This window comes from Enhydra lutris, unplaced genomic scaffold (assembly GCF_002288905.1).
Source record: "Enhydra lutris kenyoni isolate GAN:26980312 unplaced genomic scaffold, ASM228890v2 scaffoldscaffold64, whole genome shotgun sequence".
Lineage (NCBI taxonomy): Eukaryota > Metazoa > Chordata > Mammalia > Carnivora > Mustelidae > Enhydra > Enhydra lutris.
Window position 1 is genome coordinate 6,126,994 of NW_019154148.1, and position 17,408 is coordinate 6,144,401.

Consider the following 17,408-nt stretch of genomic DNA (forward strand, 5'->3'; position numbering starts at 1 on the left):
GTATGAAGTACTGCAAAGTCACGTCAGGAAGAAGGAAGGGAGGGGAGGGGGAAAAGGAAAAGGAAGGAGGGGGAGGCAGGGAGGGAGGGTAGAAGAAGGGAAGGAAGGAAAATATAAGGAAATATAAGATGTGAACCACATCATATCAAACTTTCTTAAAAAAAAGGCTAATTTCTTTTTTTTTTAATCTTTGCATCTTACAAGTCACAATCTGGAGATTTTGTGCAACAAAATGGGAGCTCAAATGAAAAACAAACTGTTAAAATCTACTATCATAACACTGGTTAAAGATTTTCTTTTCTTTTCTTTTCTTTTTTAGATTTTCCCCCCCTTATTTATTTATTTGACAGACAGAGATCACAAGTAGCCAGAGAGGCAGAGAGAGAGAGAGGAGGAAGCAGGCTCCCCGCTGAGCAGAGAGCCTGATGCGGGGCTCGATCCCAAGACCCTGGGATCCTGAGCTGAAGGCAGATGCTTTAACCCACTGAGCCACCCAGGCAACCCAAGATTTTATTTTCTTTTACTCATTTGTACCATTAGAAAATGTTACCTTTGGAAGAAGAAAGTTTATCAATCCATTTAGTTTGCAATGAAGAAATTAAGATAAAAAGAAGTGAGCTGGTTGGCCTGAGGCCACTCAGCCCCTCTGTTGAACAAATGAATGAAATCCCAGTGTCCCAGTCCAGAGTCTGGTCTCCCTCCCTTCCCCACCAGGCCACAGTTTGTTCCCGTTATGTAACTGCGGGCTACAGATTCTCAGTCTTCATATGAAATGGGGAAATTTCAGGCTCTAGTGTCTTTTTATGTGAACCCAGGACTGGTCTGTCACCTCACAATGTCAGCCTGTTAAAAATACATACACACACACACACACACACACACACACACACACACACACACACTTTGGACTGCTAGGAAGATGTGGCATCATTTGCCTGAGGTCTTCTGAATTTAGTGAAGATGGGTTCAAACAGTTGAGATGGACTGCTTTTGAAGAGAAAATGTATCGCATGTGCTCAGTTTTGAGGCCATTTGTCTCCTGGGTCCTTGGGGAGCAGATGCGTTGGGGACAATTCATACAGCTGTATGTACAGTTCAACTATGCTTCTAACCCCACTGGTACTTTGTTATATCTACCTTCCAACTAAGAGCAATTTTCATAAACTAAATGGGTTTATCAGCTAAGGTTTTCCATATTTATTCTTCAAACTTTATAGGTACATCTGCTCCAGAAAATATCATAAGCCTCTAAATACCATGACTGCTAGCAAACAAAGCTTTGCCATAAGGAGTCCACGTTCCGTTAAGAAGAAAACTTTAATCCTTCAAATGCCATAGTTACAAAGAAAAGGTCGAGAAAAGATTCAGATACTTGATACTAAAAACTAATCACTCCAGAATTTCCTGTAAAATAGACTTGACAAACATGTTGACCTTGGCTCCCTCAACTCCATGAAAACGACTGTAAATAACTGTTCAAGAAACAAAGCCTACAAAGCAGAAGCCCATGAGCACAGTAAGAATGAGTGACAAGACAGTATGAAGGGAATTGACAAAGCCAATGGACAGGTGATCACAGGCTTACCTGACTCACGGAAGGAGAATTCTAGACCCGGAATGGTAAAGAATCATGAAGAAACCATACTGGCATTGAGAACCAACCCGTGTCCCACCCAAAAACTCCGAAAATCCTTGGCACCTGTACCTCTGCAAGTGGAGATCAGGACACAGCCCGAAAGGTGAGGGCAGGTTCAGATATGTGTAAAGGCAATTAGGTATCTAGATTCCCTTCTCCACTCTCTGTCACTTCTAGTACCTTTTGCCAACTGGCAGAAACCTGGAAGTTTGTTTTCTTGAGAAGTAAAACACAAGGTCAGCGGGCTGATAGCATCAAGCACCGTAGAGTAGGCTACCATGCTACAACTCGGAAAACAAATAAAGGTTCGCAGATTCGCGGTTGAGAGCTCTTCTCTGCCCTTTCAATTCCAGTACACTGTCCCCTAAGCTTGCGCCTTCAAGGTAGGACAGAAGAAACAACATCCCATGAGCCTGTCAGATCGTTTGGAGGTAACAGAAAATATGTAAAGATACTAAAATTGGTGTTCTGGCACTGTCCCACTCCAAACGACCCTGTAGTGAAGCTCACAGTTGACAACTTCTATATATGCAAAGAAAATTCCACTCAGCCCTTGAAGGTTACACTGTCACGTAGGAACAGACTGCTGGGGTCGCCTAACTACTTAAGGAAAGCTAGAAGCCAAAACCAACAGAAAAATGAATCTTTGGGGGAAACAATACATATACAAAGAGAAAACATTTTCAAAAATTATCATTAACATCCCTGAACAAATAAAACAAGGCATCCGAGAACAAGTATGATTTCATTTTTTTCAAAGGGGCACTTAGGATCAAACACGAGGCCCTGGAAATTAATATAAGTTAAAAAGAAAATAAAGTCCAATAGAAAGTACGGAAGATAAAAGGGAGGTTATCTTCCATAGAGCAAAAACAGAAATGGAAAAAAGTAAGAAAGAAAATGGGAAAATTAAAGAAGTAGTAGAGGAGGACCAATATCCACACAACAAAACACAGGAACAAAAATCATTAAATAATTCAAGAAAATTTCCAAGAATTGAAGGACATTCATTCCAAGATCGAACAAGTCTATTAAATTCCCAGTACTCTAGATTAAAATAGATTCACACCAAGATGTATTCTGTTGCAATTGTAGAACACCAATCCTAAAAGCTTCCAGAAAAAAGAAAAAAAGCATCAAAAATTGAGAATAGTAACAAACTGCTGGATCCTGGATGCCAGAGGAAAATAAAGGCTTTGATATTCTGAGCAAAAGTGATTTCCAATCTAGAGTTTTATATCCAGCCCCCTTATCAAATAAGAAGGGAGAGAAGAATGACCGTATCTACAAGCTCTCAAAAAATTCTCTCTCTCTCTCACCTATTACCTTTTCTTAAAAGCTAGGGAGATGAATTCTGCCAAAACAAAGGATAGGTGAGAAGCGAGGAAGAAACGGGGTTCAAGAAAAAGGGTAGCCAACGTACAAAGAATCCAGAAGAAATTCCCAATATGATGGGCAAATAGGTTAGAAGTAAAAATTGTTTTTCAAGGTGAAATTGATAGATTGCTCAATATACATGAATCTAGCAAAAGAATATTTACACAATATGGGGGGAATTAGGGAAAATAAAAAGATGTACCGGAATAGCAAAATGCTAACAAAATACTACACATAGTTCAAGCACAATTGCAGTTTACATAGTCATAAGGATGTTAATGTAGAATGATCAGTGTTGACATAATTTATTGGGGAGATGGAAATTACTCTTCTGGAGGGTGGAGTCATGAAAGGGGTATATATGTGTGAAAGAAAACTAAAATCCCAACTTTCCTAAAAAACTAATGAAAAAACCTAGTGGTAGCAACATAAGCTATAGCATCCCGAAATACAAAAAGCAATTACTGAAAACATTGACTAAAAGATCTTTGAGTGACTGCTTACGAAAAACCAAAATAGGGAAGGGATATTATAGGTTTGCTATTTTTGCAACAATTCTCATGCAGATAGTCTTCTTCATTAAACTGTATACATAATACCTTCGATTTTCAAAATCTAAACAAAAAAAAAATCTGGTCATTACGAAGAACATCCTAAGATTTAGCAGTTCTATCAATTACTAAATTGTTCCTATCTATTGCCAATTTCAACCTGGATTTTCTTAACCAAGGTCGCATGAGTCTTCACCCCTCATTATGATAGAGTTCCTCCTATTTATGTAACAAATCTATTTTTGTTTGTTAAAATGGCAAGGTTAATATCACTGACACTATTACTAATTAATTTAGACTCACTGGGCAGTTCCCAAATTCTAAGAATGTATGTCTATCTCTAAACCACCAGAGTACCTCAGACAATAAAACAAACCCCACTTCCCCTTCTCACTAACTGTTGAGTTTGATAAAAACCAAATAGTATACCCATAAGCTCCTTACCAGTCATCACATGAACACTGCGTTAAATGGGCAGTACAATCGACCAACCACACTGAGATATTCCCAAAAGTTCAGACAGCCTGAATCACCATGTTTCTGCTGGATCTCTGTCTCAACAATAATCTATGCTATAACCAACGAGGCACCCAAATGATTCAGTGTTACCATGAAACAGACATTTCGGGTAGGAACCTCCTATAAAATTTGTAGGTCTCCAAATTTTGACACAGAGTATAAAGACAGCCCTCTCTAGAAAACTGATCCAATTGGAAAGTAAAATGCATCATCAGGGCGCCTGGGGTCGGGGGGCTCAGTCAGTTCAGCGTCCGACTCCTGACTTCAGCTCAGAGCATGATCTCAGGGTTCGGGGATCAGCCCCCAGTAGGGCTACGTGCTGGGCATGCAGCCTGCTTATGATTCTCTCTCTCCCTCTACTCCTCCCCACCCCCTGTGGTGCTCTCCTCCGCCTCTCTCTTAAAAAAAAAAAAAAGGAAAAAAGTACATAATCATCAAGGCATCACTGTAAGCAAAAATGTGCAGTAAAGTTTCGTCAGACTCGTTTTAAAACACCAGAGAATCCAACATTTCCAAGCGTGAGTCACCAAGTGCCTCTGGTCTAAAATGTGTTCTTCCTCCCACTTGCAAATTATGTTCCCAGGAAAAGAAACAAACTTACCTTTCACAGGCTCGGACAGTCCAGGCGGCAATTATCCATAATGAGATACTAAACACCAAGAGTACAGTTCCTGGACAGATAGTCATTAGCGTCTTCATAACAAAACGGGTATTGAAGTTTATCTTATTCAGTGCCCCGATGCTTCGAGAGGAGGCATCGGTGAACAGTTTGCTATGTAAGAGCATGACTCTGGCGATCAGATAGAGTCTTAAGAACATCGGGATAGATAAAATAATGTCCACATCGGCGGTGGTTGTGGATGGGGCATAGGAGAAGGCAAGCCGGGCCGTCCATGTGAACGTGTAATTCCCAGGTATGGGATGGATAGCACACACCAGTATTTCCAAGCAGATGAAGAAAATACGCTCATAAGTCATGGCTATTCTCCAGTCATCTGCTCCGTTGTCCACCATGAACAACTGAAAAAATAAAGTAGAAAGTCAGCTTCAGTATGGCACGAATGGTCCACAAGGGTTAGTGCAGAGTCGAAAGACACATTAACGCGTGACTTGGAGCGATCGTGGTGAGCTCAGGGGTGTAATGCTTAAATGCTAGCCAGGTACGCTATTTTGAGAAAACGGTCTTGGCGCAAAAGGAGAACTTCACTTTGCAGACATTGAAAATGGGAAACGTTCTCCCTGGGTGCTGGAATTATTCTGGGGCCGATGGTCCTGGAGAACGGGGTAAGTTACATCATTTTATGAGACGGGGCTTGGGATAATCGGGTAATGCCCCCACCCCCCATCCCCGCACATTTCGAGAGCCACAGTGAGCCTTAGGAACAATCTGTTCTCCACAACAAAGCGTCTGAACCTAAAACCCTTCCCCCATTCTAACCACGTTCTCAGTGGAATCCATTTGCTCGTACCTCTGAGGTCAGTTACAGCCTATAATGCAGCTGTACCCGAGCATTCTTACAGGAAATCTCATTGGCTTCAGGGAGAAAATCACAAGGGGCCACAGACAAAGGTGGCAGAAACATTTCTTCCAGCTTCTCCACCTACAACTCTACCTTCCTCTTTTCTTCTATCCTTCCTCAGCCTTCCCTTTAAGTATGAGTTTGTTTCCAATGAGTTTGTTTTCTTTAATAAAGATTCTTGTTTCAAAATGTCTGTCATTATTCACACTGCAATGAAAAAAAGAAAAAGAAAAAGAAAACCAAAGAAAAAGGAGATAGATGTGTAGATAGATAGATAGGCAGGCTGAAAATAAAAGGGACAGAAAAGAAAGTTTCCTATCTTCCCTGGTTTCATGGTAAACAAGTCCACCAGGCTCTGGGAGTCTGTCAACAACCAGAGGTATCTGGAAATGTTCGGTGACATTTCTGACTGTAACAGGGACTTGTGGGGGCTTTCTGGCATTTAGAGCTAGGAAACCAGGGGTGCCAACCATGCTGGAGTTCTGGGAGTCTGCCAAGACGCCCGTGGTGCTCCCCCACGAGGAAAGATGACATATTCCTTGTCTTTTGGTAAGGAGCCAACTTAAGCAGAAAGCGAGCAAGGGGAGCCACCCAAACGAGAACAATGCCTTCTCAGGTAAGTGAATCTCGTACAGGAGGTGGACAGAACAGGTCTGCTCCCTGGTTGGAGCCCATGGACTCTGCTTCTCTCGAGACTCAGGCAAGGGATCTTCCCCCCTTGGCTACAAATGGCCATTCCCGGTTAATTATTCCACAGGGTGTAGCTATTTTCCAGGCAGCTATAAAATGTACCACTTCTTTCCGGTACCTCCAGTAGCTGGAGAGCCAGCAGATTCTCCCCAAAACGTAGCAAATTTTAACAGCTGATGTTCAGTTTGGCAACGTAATGGCTCGAGGTGTGCCTCTGTCATGAGTTTTCGTCTAGGGACCATAAGGTGTTGGACAAACGCTAATTGACAAGAATGATGTTTTCCCAGTTTCCAGTAAAGAAACAGATCGCAAACACAGAGGAGGCCAAGTGGGCTAGAGAATATTCTGGTTCGGTCTCGCCACTTCCAATATGGCGTTGGCTTCATGGATTGCTCTAATATATACAGAAAGACTGTCCTGATACAATGTTACGAGCCTGCTTGACTTTGTATCAGCGGGTGTTTACTGGGTACAACAAAACTCTAAAGGCATGTGATCCCGCAATCTCTTAAGATGTTTACATCCGAAACAATGCTCCCTCAAACGAGTGACTCTGAGAGGCTATATACATTCCGAAGATGTTGTCACTGCTCTCTTTAGAAACTGCTGTCAGGGCCTGGCACAAACCACGTAAGAAAAACAGTTCTGTTATTTAAATCCACATTTCCATTTCTACCGAAAATGGTATTACCCGGCTTGATTGTCTACTTTCTTCACCAAACTTGGCTCTGGATGACTTGGCAAACGCTCAAATCCACCCCCCAAAACTCCACCCCAAGACTCCAGAGAGCCATACACCAAGCCAGAGAATCTGAGTGTAATTCCAAGACTTTCCACGCACTGTTCCGGGCAGCAGTGGCAGAAATGCCACGGAAGTACCTTCCCAGGGAACTGGGGAAGAAATGCCAGGTTAGACAGAGAATTCAGAGATTGCTCCCCAAAAGCCTCCTGTCTTTCCAGGACTAGCCCCCTCCTTCCATCACTCACAGCACACCTGCTCCTCTGACCGTCCTTGCTGCTCATGCCCATCACTTCACCTGTGACCTCACCAGCATTCTAAGCAGCCTGCCCCATTTGACCTCCAGGTGGGCCTGCCCAGGATCCCTCCAAGCCGGGACCCGATGTCCAGGCTGCTGCAGGTGGACAGGCAGAGACGTGGGGTGGGGGGCTGGGCCTTTGTGCTCAGCGGAAGCCTCCACACCCCAAGGGACCATTCTCCCATCCTCCCTAGCACCTGCTCTGGACAATCACCTTTCCCCTTGCCACCTTTTAGTATCCCTCTCTCTTAATGTGCTGTCCCCCCAAGACTAGAAATGCCCTCCCTGTTGTACCCTTCAGCCCCAAACTTAACGCATCTTACCCTTTTCTGCTTATTTCCCTTTTCTTGTGCCCAACCCGTCTAAAGAAATGCTATACCCCAAATCAGTTCTTCCTCACTGAGAACCGGTTTCTGGGTTTCCTCTCTCTGCAAGGGCAAATCCCAACTGTTCATTATAAGCAAAGGAAAGCAAACAAATGAGAACATCCCCCTAACTGCACCCCCCCACCCCCGTGGCTCTGCCCTGCGGATGATAATTCATCTTCCCAGTTTGCTTTCATTCCCCCAACGCACCACCCATGTGGCTCTTGCCCTCATCGGCCCACCACCTCTACTCTTGTTAAAGTTGCTAAAGACACCTCCGTTAGGAAATCCAGCCCTCCCCTCTGACTTTTTACCTGATCTTTCTGACATTAATCACTCCTTTCCTCCAAAAAAAAAAAAAAAAAAAAAAAAATCTCTACTCTTGGCTTGTGTGATATATATAAAATCTGTCACCACTACAAAGAATCCAGCTCTTTCCTTAAAGAATCCACTTTCATCCTCCCCATCTAAGTGCCACTGCTCTCCTAAGGTCTATCTCTGACTCTTCCCTGTCTCTGTACTTTCTAGGGAGATCTGCCTGCCTGCCTTCCAACTCTATGACCAGAGCCTTCCACGGGAAGCTACATCCATCCTCTAATGACCTTTGTAAAATGTGAATGACATCAGCCCGTGGCTTTCAGGATTAAAACCATTCAAAGACCCCCCCATTCCACCATCTGGCTGTGCCTGTCCCTTGAACCTCAGTGCCTATTCCCTCTGGTGGCAGGAATTCCAGAACATGCTACCGCCAAGGCGCTCCCATGTGTCTGTGGCCCCTGGACTCTGTCCCCTGGCCTGGAAAGTCTTCCCACCTAGCAAATTCTTCTTCCTTCAAGACCCAACTCCACAGTCACCTCTTTTCAGGACGTTGTCCATGCTCGAACCGAATCTGCGAACTTGCTCTCCTCTGTTTCGTGACTCCTGTGTCTCTTAATGATGTTTCCTGATACCACGAAGGACGGTGAGGATTTCTTTGGAAGATTATCACCCCTACTCATCAGTGAGGCTCCTTGTGGACAGGAACCGTGCCTGTTAAGTGAACTGCCTTGTTACTTCTCATTTGATACTGACTGTCCTAATCACTGCACAGGCGTAAGGTTAATTAAATATGCTCATGGACGAGGAGAACACTGAAGCATAATGCGAATGAACTAAATCTACGTCATTGCTCAAATGTGTGCAGAACACGTCCTACTAAATGCTAAGTCATGACAGCAACATAATTCTGCAATTCCACAGGAAGTCCAGAGAACATTCTTCTTCAGGAACTTGCCCAGAAAAATCTGCTGTCGCAACGTTGCTTTTTTGCCACAAGGGGCTTCATCGACACCTCAGATGAGTTTATTTTGGTTTCATGCTTATCACGGTACATCTTTCGGAGCGAAAACCATTTCCTGTCCTCTCTGCATAGTCCCCAGCCCTAACCGCTGCTTATTTCTTTTGCTGATCCTTTCATTCGCTCAACAGCTAGTGGATGGGAGACTCAGCATTGCACCGGGGACTGCGCTCCGTGTCGGGCTTCTAGTAGGACTCACAGCAGAGCGAGGGACGGCTCTGAGGAGCTGACTTCCACCGGAAAAGAAAGGCAAAGTCAGGAAAGCAGACTCAGAGCAATTTAAGAAAGGAATTCTGCCTGTGGACACCGCTCTGAAGGAAAAACACAGGAGACGAAAGAAGGAAAAATATCCTGACGGTGACGGCAGATGTGGAAGGGAAGACGTGCGAAGAAGTACCATTTCAGGAGATGGTACCTGGATGAGGGGGGAGAGCCAGTCATATAAACAGCCAGGAGAAGAACATTCTAGACTGGGAAAAGAGCACGTGGAAGGGCCGTGGGCTTTCCCCTGCTGAGCGTGCTTAAGTAAACAAAAGGACACCGGGGTGTTGGACACTCAAGGATCCCCAGGCAGAGTAGAAGGAGAGGAATTTGAAGAGACAAATCGGGATCAGACATGCAGGATGCTGTTGGCCATGGAATCAAGGCCGGATTTCACTCCAGGCGCAGCGGGCACCCCCTTAAGGGTAGGCAGAAGGGTGGCAGGAGCTGGTTTATAGCTTTAAGGGTTCATCCTCACTGTAAGGGAAACCAGAGGACACAGGGAGGATACAAGGGAGGACATTCTATCGCTGCTGATTGGTTGTACTTAGTATCCCCATGACCTGGACCAGGAGGTGGGGGTTGCCATGGAAATGGAGACAGTGGGCGTGCTAGAGACAGAGTTTGCAGATCTTGCTAGAACTTGCTGATGGGCTGAATGTGGGAGTGATAAAAGAAAGAAAAGAATCCTAGGTGGCTGAGCTTCTACCCTGAAAAACACAGTGGAGGGCCATGCCATTTCCTGAGGACAGTGGGCTGGGGGGCGGGGGGAGGGGACGAAAGGAAAGAGTGTGTGCTGGCCACCGTCATCGGAGTACAGAGCCCAAGTAGGCAGGAGTTTATCCAAGTCACTGAGAGAAGTCAGGATGACGGCAATGAACGTGGAAGGTAGCACGCGTTAGGTGCTGTTCTCAAATGACGTAGAAATAAAAAGATGGCACGAGTGGCGTGAGGAACCCCAAAAGCAGAGGGCAGCCGGAAGGTCAAGCCCGTCTGTAAGGGAGGAACCCAGGCAAGTGTGCTACGGGTCAAGGTTGAGGGCTGCCAATCAAAACTACAAAATAGTATTTCTATACAGAAAACGAAACCATCCGAAACATCGCGGTCATTCAATCACTGATTCCGTGTCAAGGATTAAAATTCACCAGCAAAAATGTTCCCATTATATTCCATAGGATCCATATATATGATCGGGTGTTTTTTTTTTCCCCCAAATATTTTATTTATTTATTTATTTGAAAGAGAGAGAGAGAAAGCACGAGCAGGGAGAAGCAGACTCCCCGCTGAGAAGGGAGCCAGATGCGAGGCTCGATCCCAGGACTCTGGGATCATGACCTATACTATCAGTTTTAAGCTCACTTGCAGGGGAGTCAGAGGAAGCACAATGACAGATACTAAAACATCTTTATGTTCATTTTTCAGGTGGATGTTAATAAGAAAGGTTTCCGAGAGCGAGCATGACAGTTCAACGTGCTTGCCTTCAGAGCTGTGCTCAGCGGTCTTCGCCAGAGGTCTAGAGGAGCCTTCAGCCATAAGACAGAATGTGTCCCCAGAAAATACTCCACCACAAGCTTCAACGTCTCAATGCCACTGCTCTGATACCCAAAACACACTATACTGGAAGCTTAGTCTCCAAGATGAATTGGCAGTGCAGGTCATTAGCAGGAAGAGGGTCTGGAACTCCGTGGGAGAGGCCTGCCCCATGAGCCCATCACCTACTGGTGTGAGGACCTCTGCTTAGCCAGCTCTCCAGAGGAAGGGGCTCAAATACAGCTGCCTCAGCTGCCTTCTCTGTGTGCATTTCCCCCTCAGGGAGGTTACTGTCTGGTCTGAGACTGTATCTGGCATATCCCACATTTCCTTTCTCGTAAAGAACCCAGGGCAGTGCTCAGCACAAAAGTAACACTTAAAAAACAGATCCTGATAAAGTAATTACAGCTGTGGATTTGTTAAGAAAGCCAATATAGGGGAAATGGCCAGGAAAACTCACAAATGAAAGATAGTAAGGCAGATGCAGCTCTGATTATTAAATAATATAGTAATAATTAAAACCATGTGATACTGGCATATAAAATAACTGGGAGGCCAGAGGAAGAGAATGGAAAGTCTAAAATTGATGCAATACACTGAGATATTCTCAGTACCATAAAGGCAGAGGATTAAATCAGGGGGGGGCCATAGAGTTTATGGAAAAATGGTTTGGGAACAACCACGTAGCCATCTGGAGAGATATAAAGTTGAACCAGTGCCTTATACCGAATATATCAAGAAAAAATGCAGGGGCACCTGGGTGGCTCAGTCAGTTAAACGTCTGCCTTTGGCTCAGGTCATGATCCCACGGTCCTGGGATCGAGTCCCGCATCAGGCTCCTTGCTCAGTGGGGAGTCTGCTTCTCCCTCATTTCTGCCCCTCCCCCTGCTTGTACTCTTTCTCTTTCTTTCTGAAAAATAAATAATTAAAATCTTAAAAAAAAAAAAAAAGAAAAAGGAAAACTCCAAGTGGATGAAAGATTCAAATATTAGAAAGATTTAGAAAATGGAACCACTGATGAAATCACATAAGAACTATTTTGTAAGCTCACCAAAAACAAAACAAAACAAAACAAAACAAAACCAAAAAACCTGACAAAAACCCCAGAGCCTTAAAACATGGAGACGCTTAACTACATCAAACTTCTGTTTTCTGCACCTGATCAAAGAGAGTAAAAAGACCAACACCATGTGGGGGAAAATGCTCACAAGTGTTCAGACAAAGGACTCATTTCCCTGGTATGTGTAAGTTTCTACAAGTCCTTAAGAGACAAGCAATCTACCAGGAAAAAAAAAAAAAAAAAAAAAAAAAAAGGCAAAAAAAAACAGGTTGTGGAAAAAAAAAAAAAAAAATTTTCTAAACCCCCCCCCCCTTTTTTTTAAGATGCTCAACCTTAATTCTAGGAAGAAAATGAGATACCACTTTTTGACCTGTCATGTTGCAAAAAGATGGACCAGCTTTGTAACCCAGTATGCTAATCCAGGTGTGCAGACACCGATATGCTCATACATTGTAGGTGGACGTGTGCACTGCTATGATCCCTGAGGGGGCCAGTTTACCAGGTCAGAAATATACATACTCTTTGACCCACTAATTCTACTTCATGTGAAGCTTGTCCTATTGCTATATTTGCATGTGTGATTGTGAACATATAGGATTTGTTACAGCATTGCTTCCTTGTATCTTAATGAAACACTAGATACAATCGAACTATCCACTAATAAGGGAAGGAATTCCACCCATTTCCAACCAAATGGAAGAGTATGACATTAAAACAGGATGAGGAAAATTGTTACATACTATTGAAGAAAGTGATCTAGAAAGTAACCGAGTTTCACATCTGACATGACTCTATGCTACAACTTGCATACTTTTGGTAACAGGGGTTGGGGGGCATATATTTCTACATGCATAAAACACTTCTGAAAGAATATTCTAGAAAGGATGATAAGTGTGGCTCAAGGCAATTGAGCTGAGTTGCTGGGGATCAGAAATGGAAGGGAGACCTGTAATTCCACAATCTTGAATACTTTTCTATTTCAGAGCCTTGTGAATAAATAAACATAAGTTAATTAATAAAAATAAGGGATCATGAATGGTACATGAGATGAAGGAACAATGGCAATGAATCAGGTCATGAGACATTCGCAAGCACCCTGATCAACAGTCTCCACGTGGAAAACTGCACGACTAGAAAGTCCTAGCTGACAGTCACAACCTACAGATCCAAACACACCAAATCCAACTTATATCTAAAATATCCTGCTTGCTAAGTAGAACCTTGAACCATGACATTACATAACTGTTTCCAGCAGCATGAACAAAAATAAATAAGCTTTCTTGGTTAACCTTTAAACCAAATACTCAATAAAACCAAGCTCTTTTTTTTCCTGTTCAGTTATTGAGTGCTTCTATTTGTCAGATTCTGTGGCTACAAAGATTCAAAAGCCTCTCAGTGTTTGATGAGGAAGAGAAATACAAGTGAATGTTTAGAGTGCCTGTGGAAACAGCCTCAGCAGACAAGGGGTTGGGGGAGGAGGCTACCTGATGGAAACGGACATGGATGTCGTGCCTGCCCGTCCCTTCCTCCCTTGTCGCCTGGATCCTTCATAAAACTCGGAACTGTGACCTCCCAAGTTCAGTTCTAGGACAACTGCCAGATAATGGTCCCAAAGTAACTGCAGGGAACTGTGTTCATTCAAAAATGAGGCCCCTTCCAGAGAAACCAGCTTTTGTGTAACTGTGAGCGAAGAAGCGAATTAGGAGGTTCTTCATCAAAGTGTGGCCAAGACTCATTCAACACAGAGATGAGACCACAACTGCCCATCCCAAACTAGATCAAAGGACAAACAGGGGAAGAGAGATGTCTTTTCAATGACCTCACTAAAATGTCCTACCAGACCCTCCACCCGGAACTGGAGAGGAGGCAGAAACAGGAAAGCTCTGTTCAGAATTCATGTTCGAGGTCCAGTCCTGAGCAAAACCAGGAAGAAACACACAGCACTCTGTGTCTGTCATTCCCTTGCCCCAAGCCTGCTGCTTTTCCTGGCTTTTGGACTCTTCTGTGCATACATGCTGTCCTGAGAGATTTCTGTCTCTAAGGAGGAGGATTTCAGAGCTAACGCAGTAAATTCATATTCACCGAAAGGCTTTCTTCTCCCTGCCTGAAGAGTGTAGATGGACAAACTTGCCTGGAATGCGGAAAACCAAAGGCTTGGGGCCCGGAGAGTCTAACTTGTTACATGACCTTGGGAAGTCATTGAAACTTCATGGACCTACTTTCCATCATCTATCACATGGAGATACTGTTCTTTGCTGTCTCTGAAACCACTTGTGATGAAGACACCTTGTATGTTGGGGACAACCTGTCAACAGGCCGACCCAGTGCCATTCCCATCCCTCTCCTCCCTTGCCCGTCTCCATGACAGAGATACCCATGTTCCCAGACTCCTTTGTAGTCACATGATGTAGCTCTGACTGGAAGTCAGAAGCAAGAGGTTGCTGGAGGACTAATTAGGTGGGCTTTGCTTTTTGGATAGAATTAACCTCTGGTTGCCTTCTTCCTTCCCTTCCTCCAGCCCCAGAGAAGAGGGGATGTCCTGGGTCTGCAGCAGATGTCTTGGGACCATAAGGAAAAGGCCAAATGCATCACAGTAACACCAGCCCCCCGACATCTTAAGCCACTGAGGCAGCACTCAGTTGTCCTAGTTGTGTCAGCTGCTGTTAGCTGGGGGTCTTTTCCCATTTGAGCAGCCTAAAGTAGGCCTACATTTAACTTAATACACATTAAGGGGGTGTGTGAGGGTCAGTGAGAGACAAAGGATACTCATTCACTGAAACACTTCATGGGGAGAGCAGCTAAACAATTCAGAAGAGTTGCTTCTCAAGATGAGGCAAGAGCCACTCTGCTGACCCGAATAAAAGTAACCCCATGATTAAGTAATAGTATTCCATGAGCCTTCAAGGGGCACCAGGTGGACGGGGGCAGGGGGAGTACATGAGTTAAATGTTAACTTGTGATATAAAAATGGGGAAATGTATCATGGCAGACAAGGAAGGGAATCTGGTAAGGAAGGACAGTAAAGCAAAGCCAGTGTTGAAAGGAGTTCTAGAAACTTCCACTGTACCTATTTTGGAAAGAATTCTTAATCATTTGCTCAAATTAAGAGTTTCTGAAGTCCTCCTCTTCTGACTTGCACAAGAGGTGTGCTACAGACCAAAATCCCAGAACTGTCTGCTGAGGTGCAGTCATAGGTAAGTTTATCATATATCTATGCCCGGCTGCTCTTAACACTTATTTAAAATCTTAACTCCCCACCCCCTTTCATGTGGCTTCTCTCAACTGTGTCTAAACCCATACAGCCCCACTTGGGCATTTTACACATTTTGATGGACGACAAGGGAGTGTTTTCTCATATGGTTTGGGAGTTGATTCTAAAAATCACTTCTGAACTTCTCCAGAAAGCAAGCATTGTTTTCTCCTCTTGGGTTCTCCCAACAGTGAGGTCAGAGAAAACACTAGGATGGATGGCTGTGGGGCCCCTGCTCTAGGGTCCACGTTCTGGAAGATCTAAGTTCCTCATGAGTTTCCACCTCTGACCAGCTCTGTGATCTCAAGACGGTGACTTAAACTTTCTAAGCCTCCATTTTAACATTCAAGGAGGGCTTAACCAGACTATCTCTCTCACGGAGTGGGACAGTGCTCCACTAAAGTTAGTTTCCTTCATAATGATTAATTTCGGTACTGGGTCCACAGCTGGCCTCCAAGGATTAAATGTACTCTTAATGAACTAAAGATGGAGTAAGAAGAAATGGACAGACTGACTGTAGCTACTAGAAAGGATAAACATCCAGATAGGAGGAAATAAGAAACTGGAATAAAATTCCTCCATAGTCACTTTTTTATGAATTTTTCATCAACAAACCTTAGGTTAACCATCTACACATTTTGAGAGAGATCCTCAGATCACTTGGGGGGCTGGTAGGGGGTAATTCCTAAGCAAAGTAAAACAAACATAGCAAGTCTTAAAGCCATGAAATAACTTAATATGGACCAACTCCACTGAATTGAAAAATTTAATCTGAAATGGTAAAAACCGCATATTTTCATTTGAAGCATTATAGTAATTATTGCTACATGGCTGAAATGTGTTATCATCTCCTTAGTTATTTTAAGCACTTAAAAAGCTAGCTAAAAGCCCACTGCATTTATTATCTCATTTGCCCTTATAATAGTCCAATTAAAGGACAATTGAAAGAACTTGGTCACGGTCACATCACAAATTACCAGGAAAAAAAAAAAAAAAAAACCACACACAACCAAAAACCTGCAGCTCAAGTTCACGCCTTCCAGCATTCACATCCTTGGATGGGGGCATTGGGCTGAACTGAAAGGTTGGATGCAAATCCAATATTTATAAAGCAAATAAACACTTCCCCACTAATTTACATTATGATTTCTAAAATGTCACATCTTCACTCCCTGGTGATCCTGGGTGACAGTCGCCGCTCAGACCTCCCGCTTCTCTGGCAGAAACAAACACTTGAATAAACCCACATGTTCCACTCAATGCCCTGTGTTCACAGAAATGGACTGTTCCCAAGTTCAGGCTTTCTCCAACTTGGATACATTTCATCCTGGATGCTTTATTCTAACTTCGGTTGCACAGACCCTCAACTGTACACGGTACTTGAGATGAAATCTGAGAGCTGTTTTAAAGTGAGTTTAACTCGCCATATTGTTTCTAGGGCCAGGCATTGCCCTGATCTGTTAACAGGTCTTTGTTCGCTTAAAACACACAACCCCTCAAGGAAGTAGCTACCGCGATCATCACCTCCATTTTAGGGATGAAGAAATGGAGGCTCAGGGGTTAGAAGATGAGCCGGGGTTGTATGGTAGGGAATTATAGGGCTGGAATATGAACCCAAAGCAAGCCAGCTTCAGAACGTGTGTCTAGAGTAAGTGGACTGTTTCATGTCCCTTAGCCAGTCAAAAAATAATTTTAGAGGGTTCCTATGTGGCTCAGTTGGCTAAACCTCTGACTCTTGGTTTTCAGCTCAGGTCATGATCTCAAGGTCATGGGATTGAGCCCCACATACTGCTCTTTGCTCATCGGGGAGTCTGCTTGAGATTCTCTCTCTCTCTCTCTCTCTGTCCCTCCCCCTACTCATACGTGTGTGTGTGCGCGCGCCTGCACATGTGCTCTCTCTCTGAAAATAAATAAGTCAATCTTTTTTAAAAATAAAAGTTTTAGGAAGAACACGATGCAACAGCATCAGATGAACCCATATGTTATTAACAAGTCTGATTTTGTAGGGTCCTAGCATGCAGGCAAGGAGAAACAATATATCAATGGGGAAGGAAACAGCAGATTGAAGAAAGAGAATTATTACATTTAGTAAATCATATGTAGCTGGAAGCAGCGACTGAAAGGAAAGGCACACAACACAGTAAAGAGCAGATACAAGGTCTCAAAGACCAAACAACTGGGACACTTGGGTGGCTCATTTGGTCAAGCAACAGCTTTTGGCTCAGGTTATGGTCCTTGGGGAAGGGATCCTGCTTCTCCCTCTGACCCTCCCACCT

The 17,408-nt window shown here is 43.8% G+C and overlaps 1 protein-coding gene across 1 annotated transcript in view; it reads right to left on the bottom strand.

Moving 5' to 3' along the window:
- The window catches only part of LOC111158908 (potassium calcium-activated channel subfamily N member 2), a 147,859-nt gene that overhangs the window by 100,522 nt on the left and 29,929 nt on the right, over positions 1-17,408 (bottom strand). Inside the window, exon 3 of the mRNA XM_022521232.1 lies at positions 4,685-5,103. Coding sequence (XP_022376940.1) covers positions 4,685-5,103 — 419 coding nt within the window. The remainder of the gene's footprint in view (positions 1-4,684; positions 5,104-17,408) is intronic.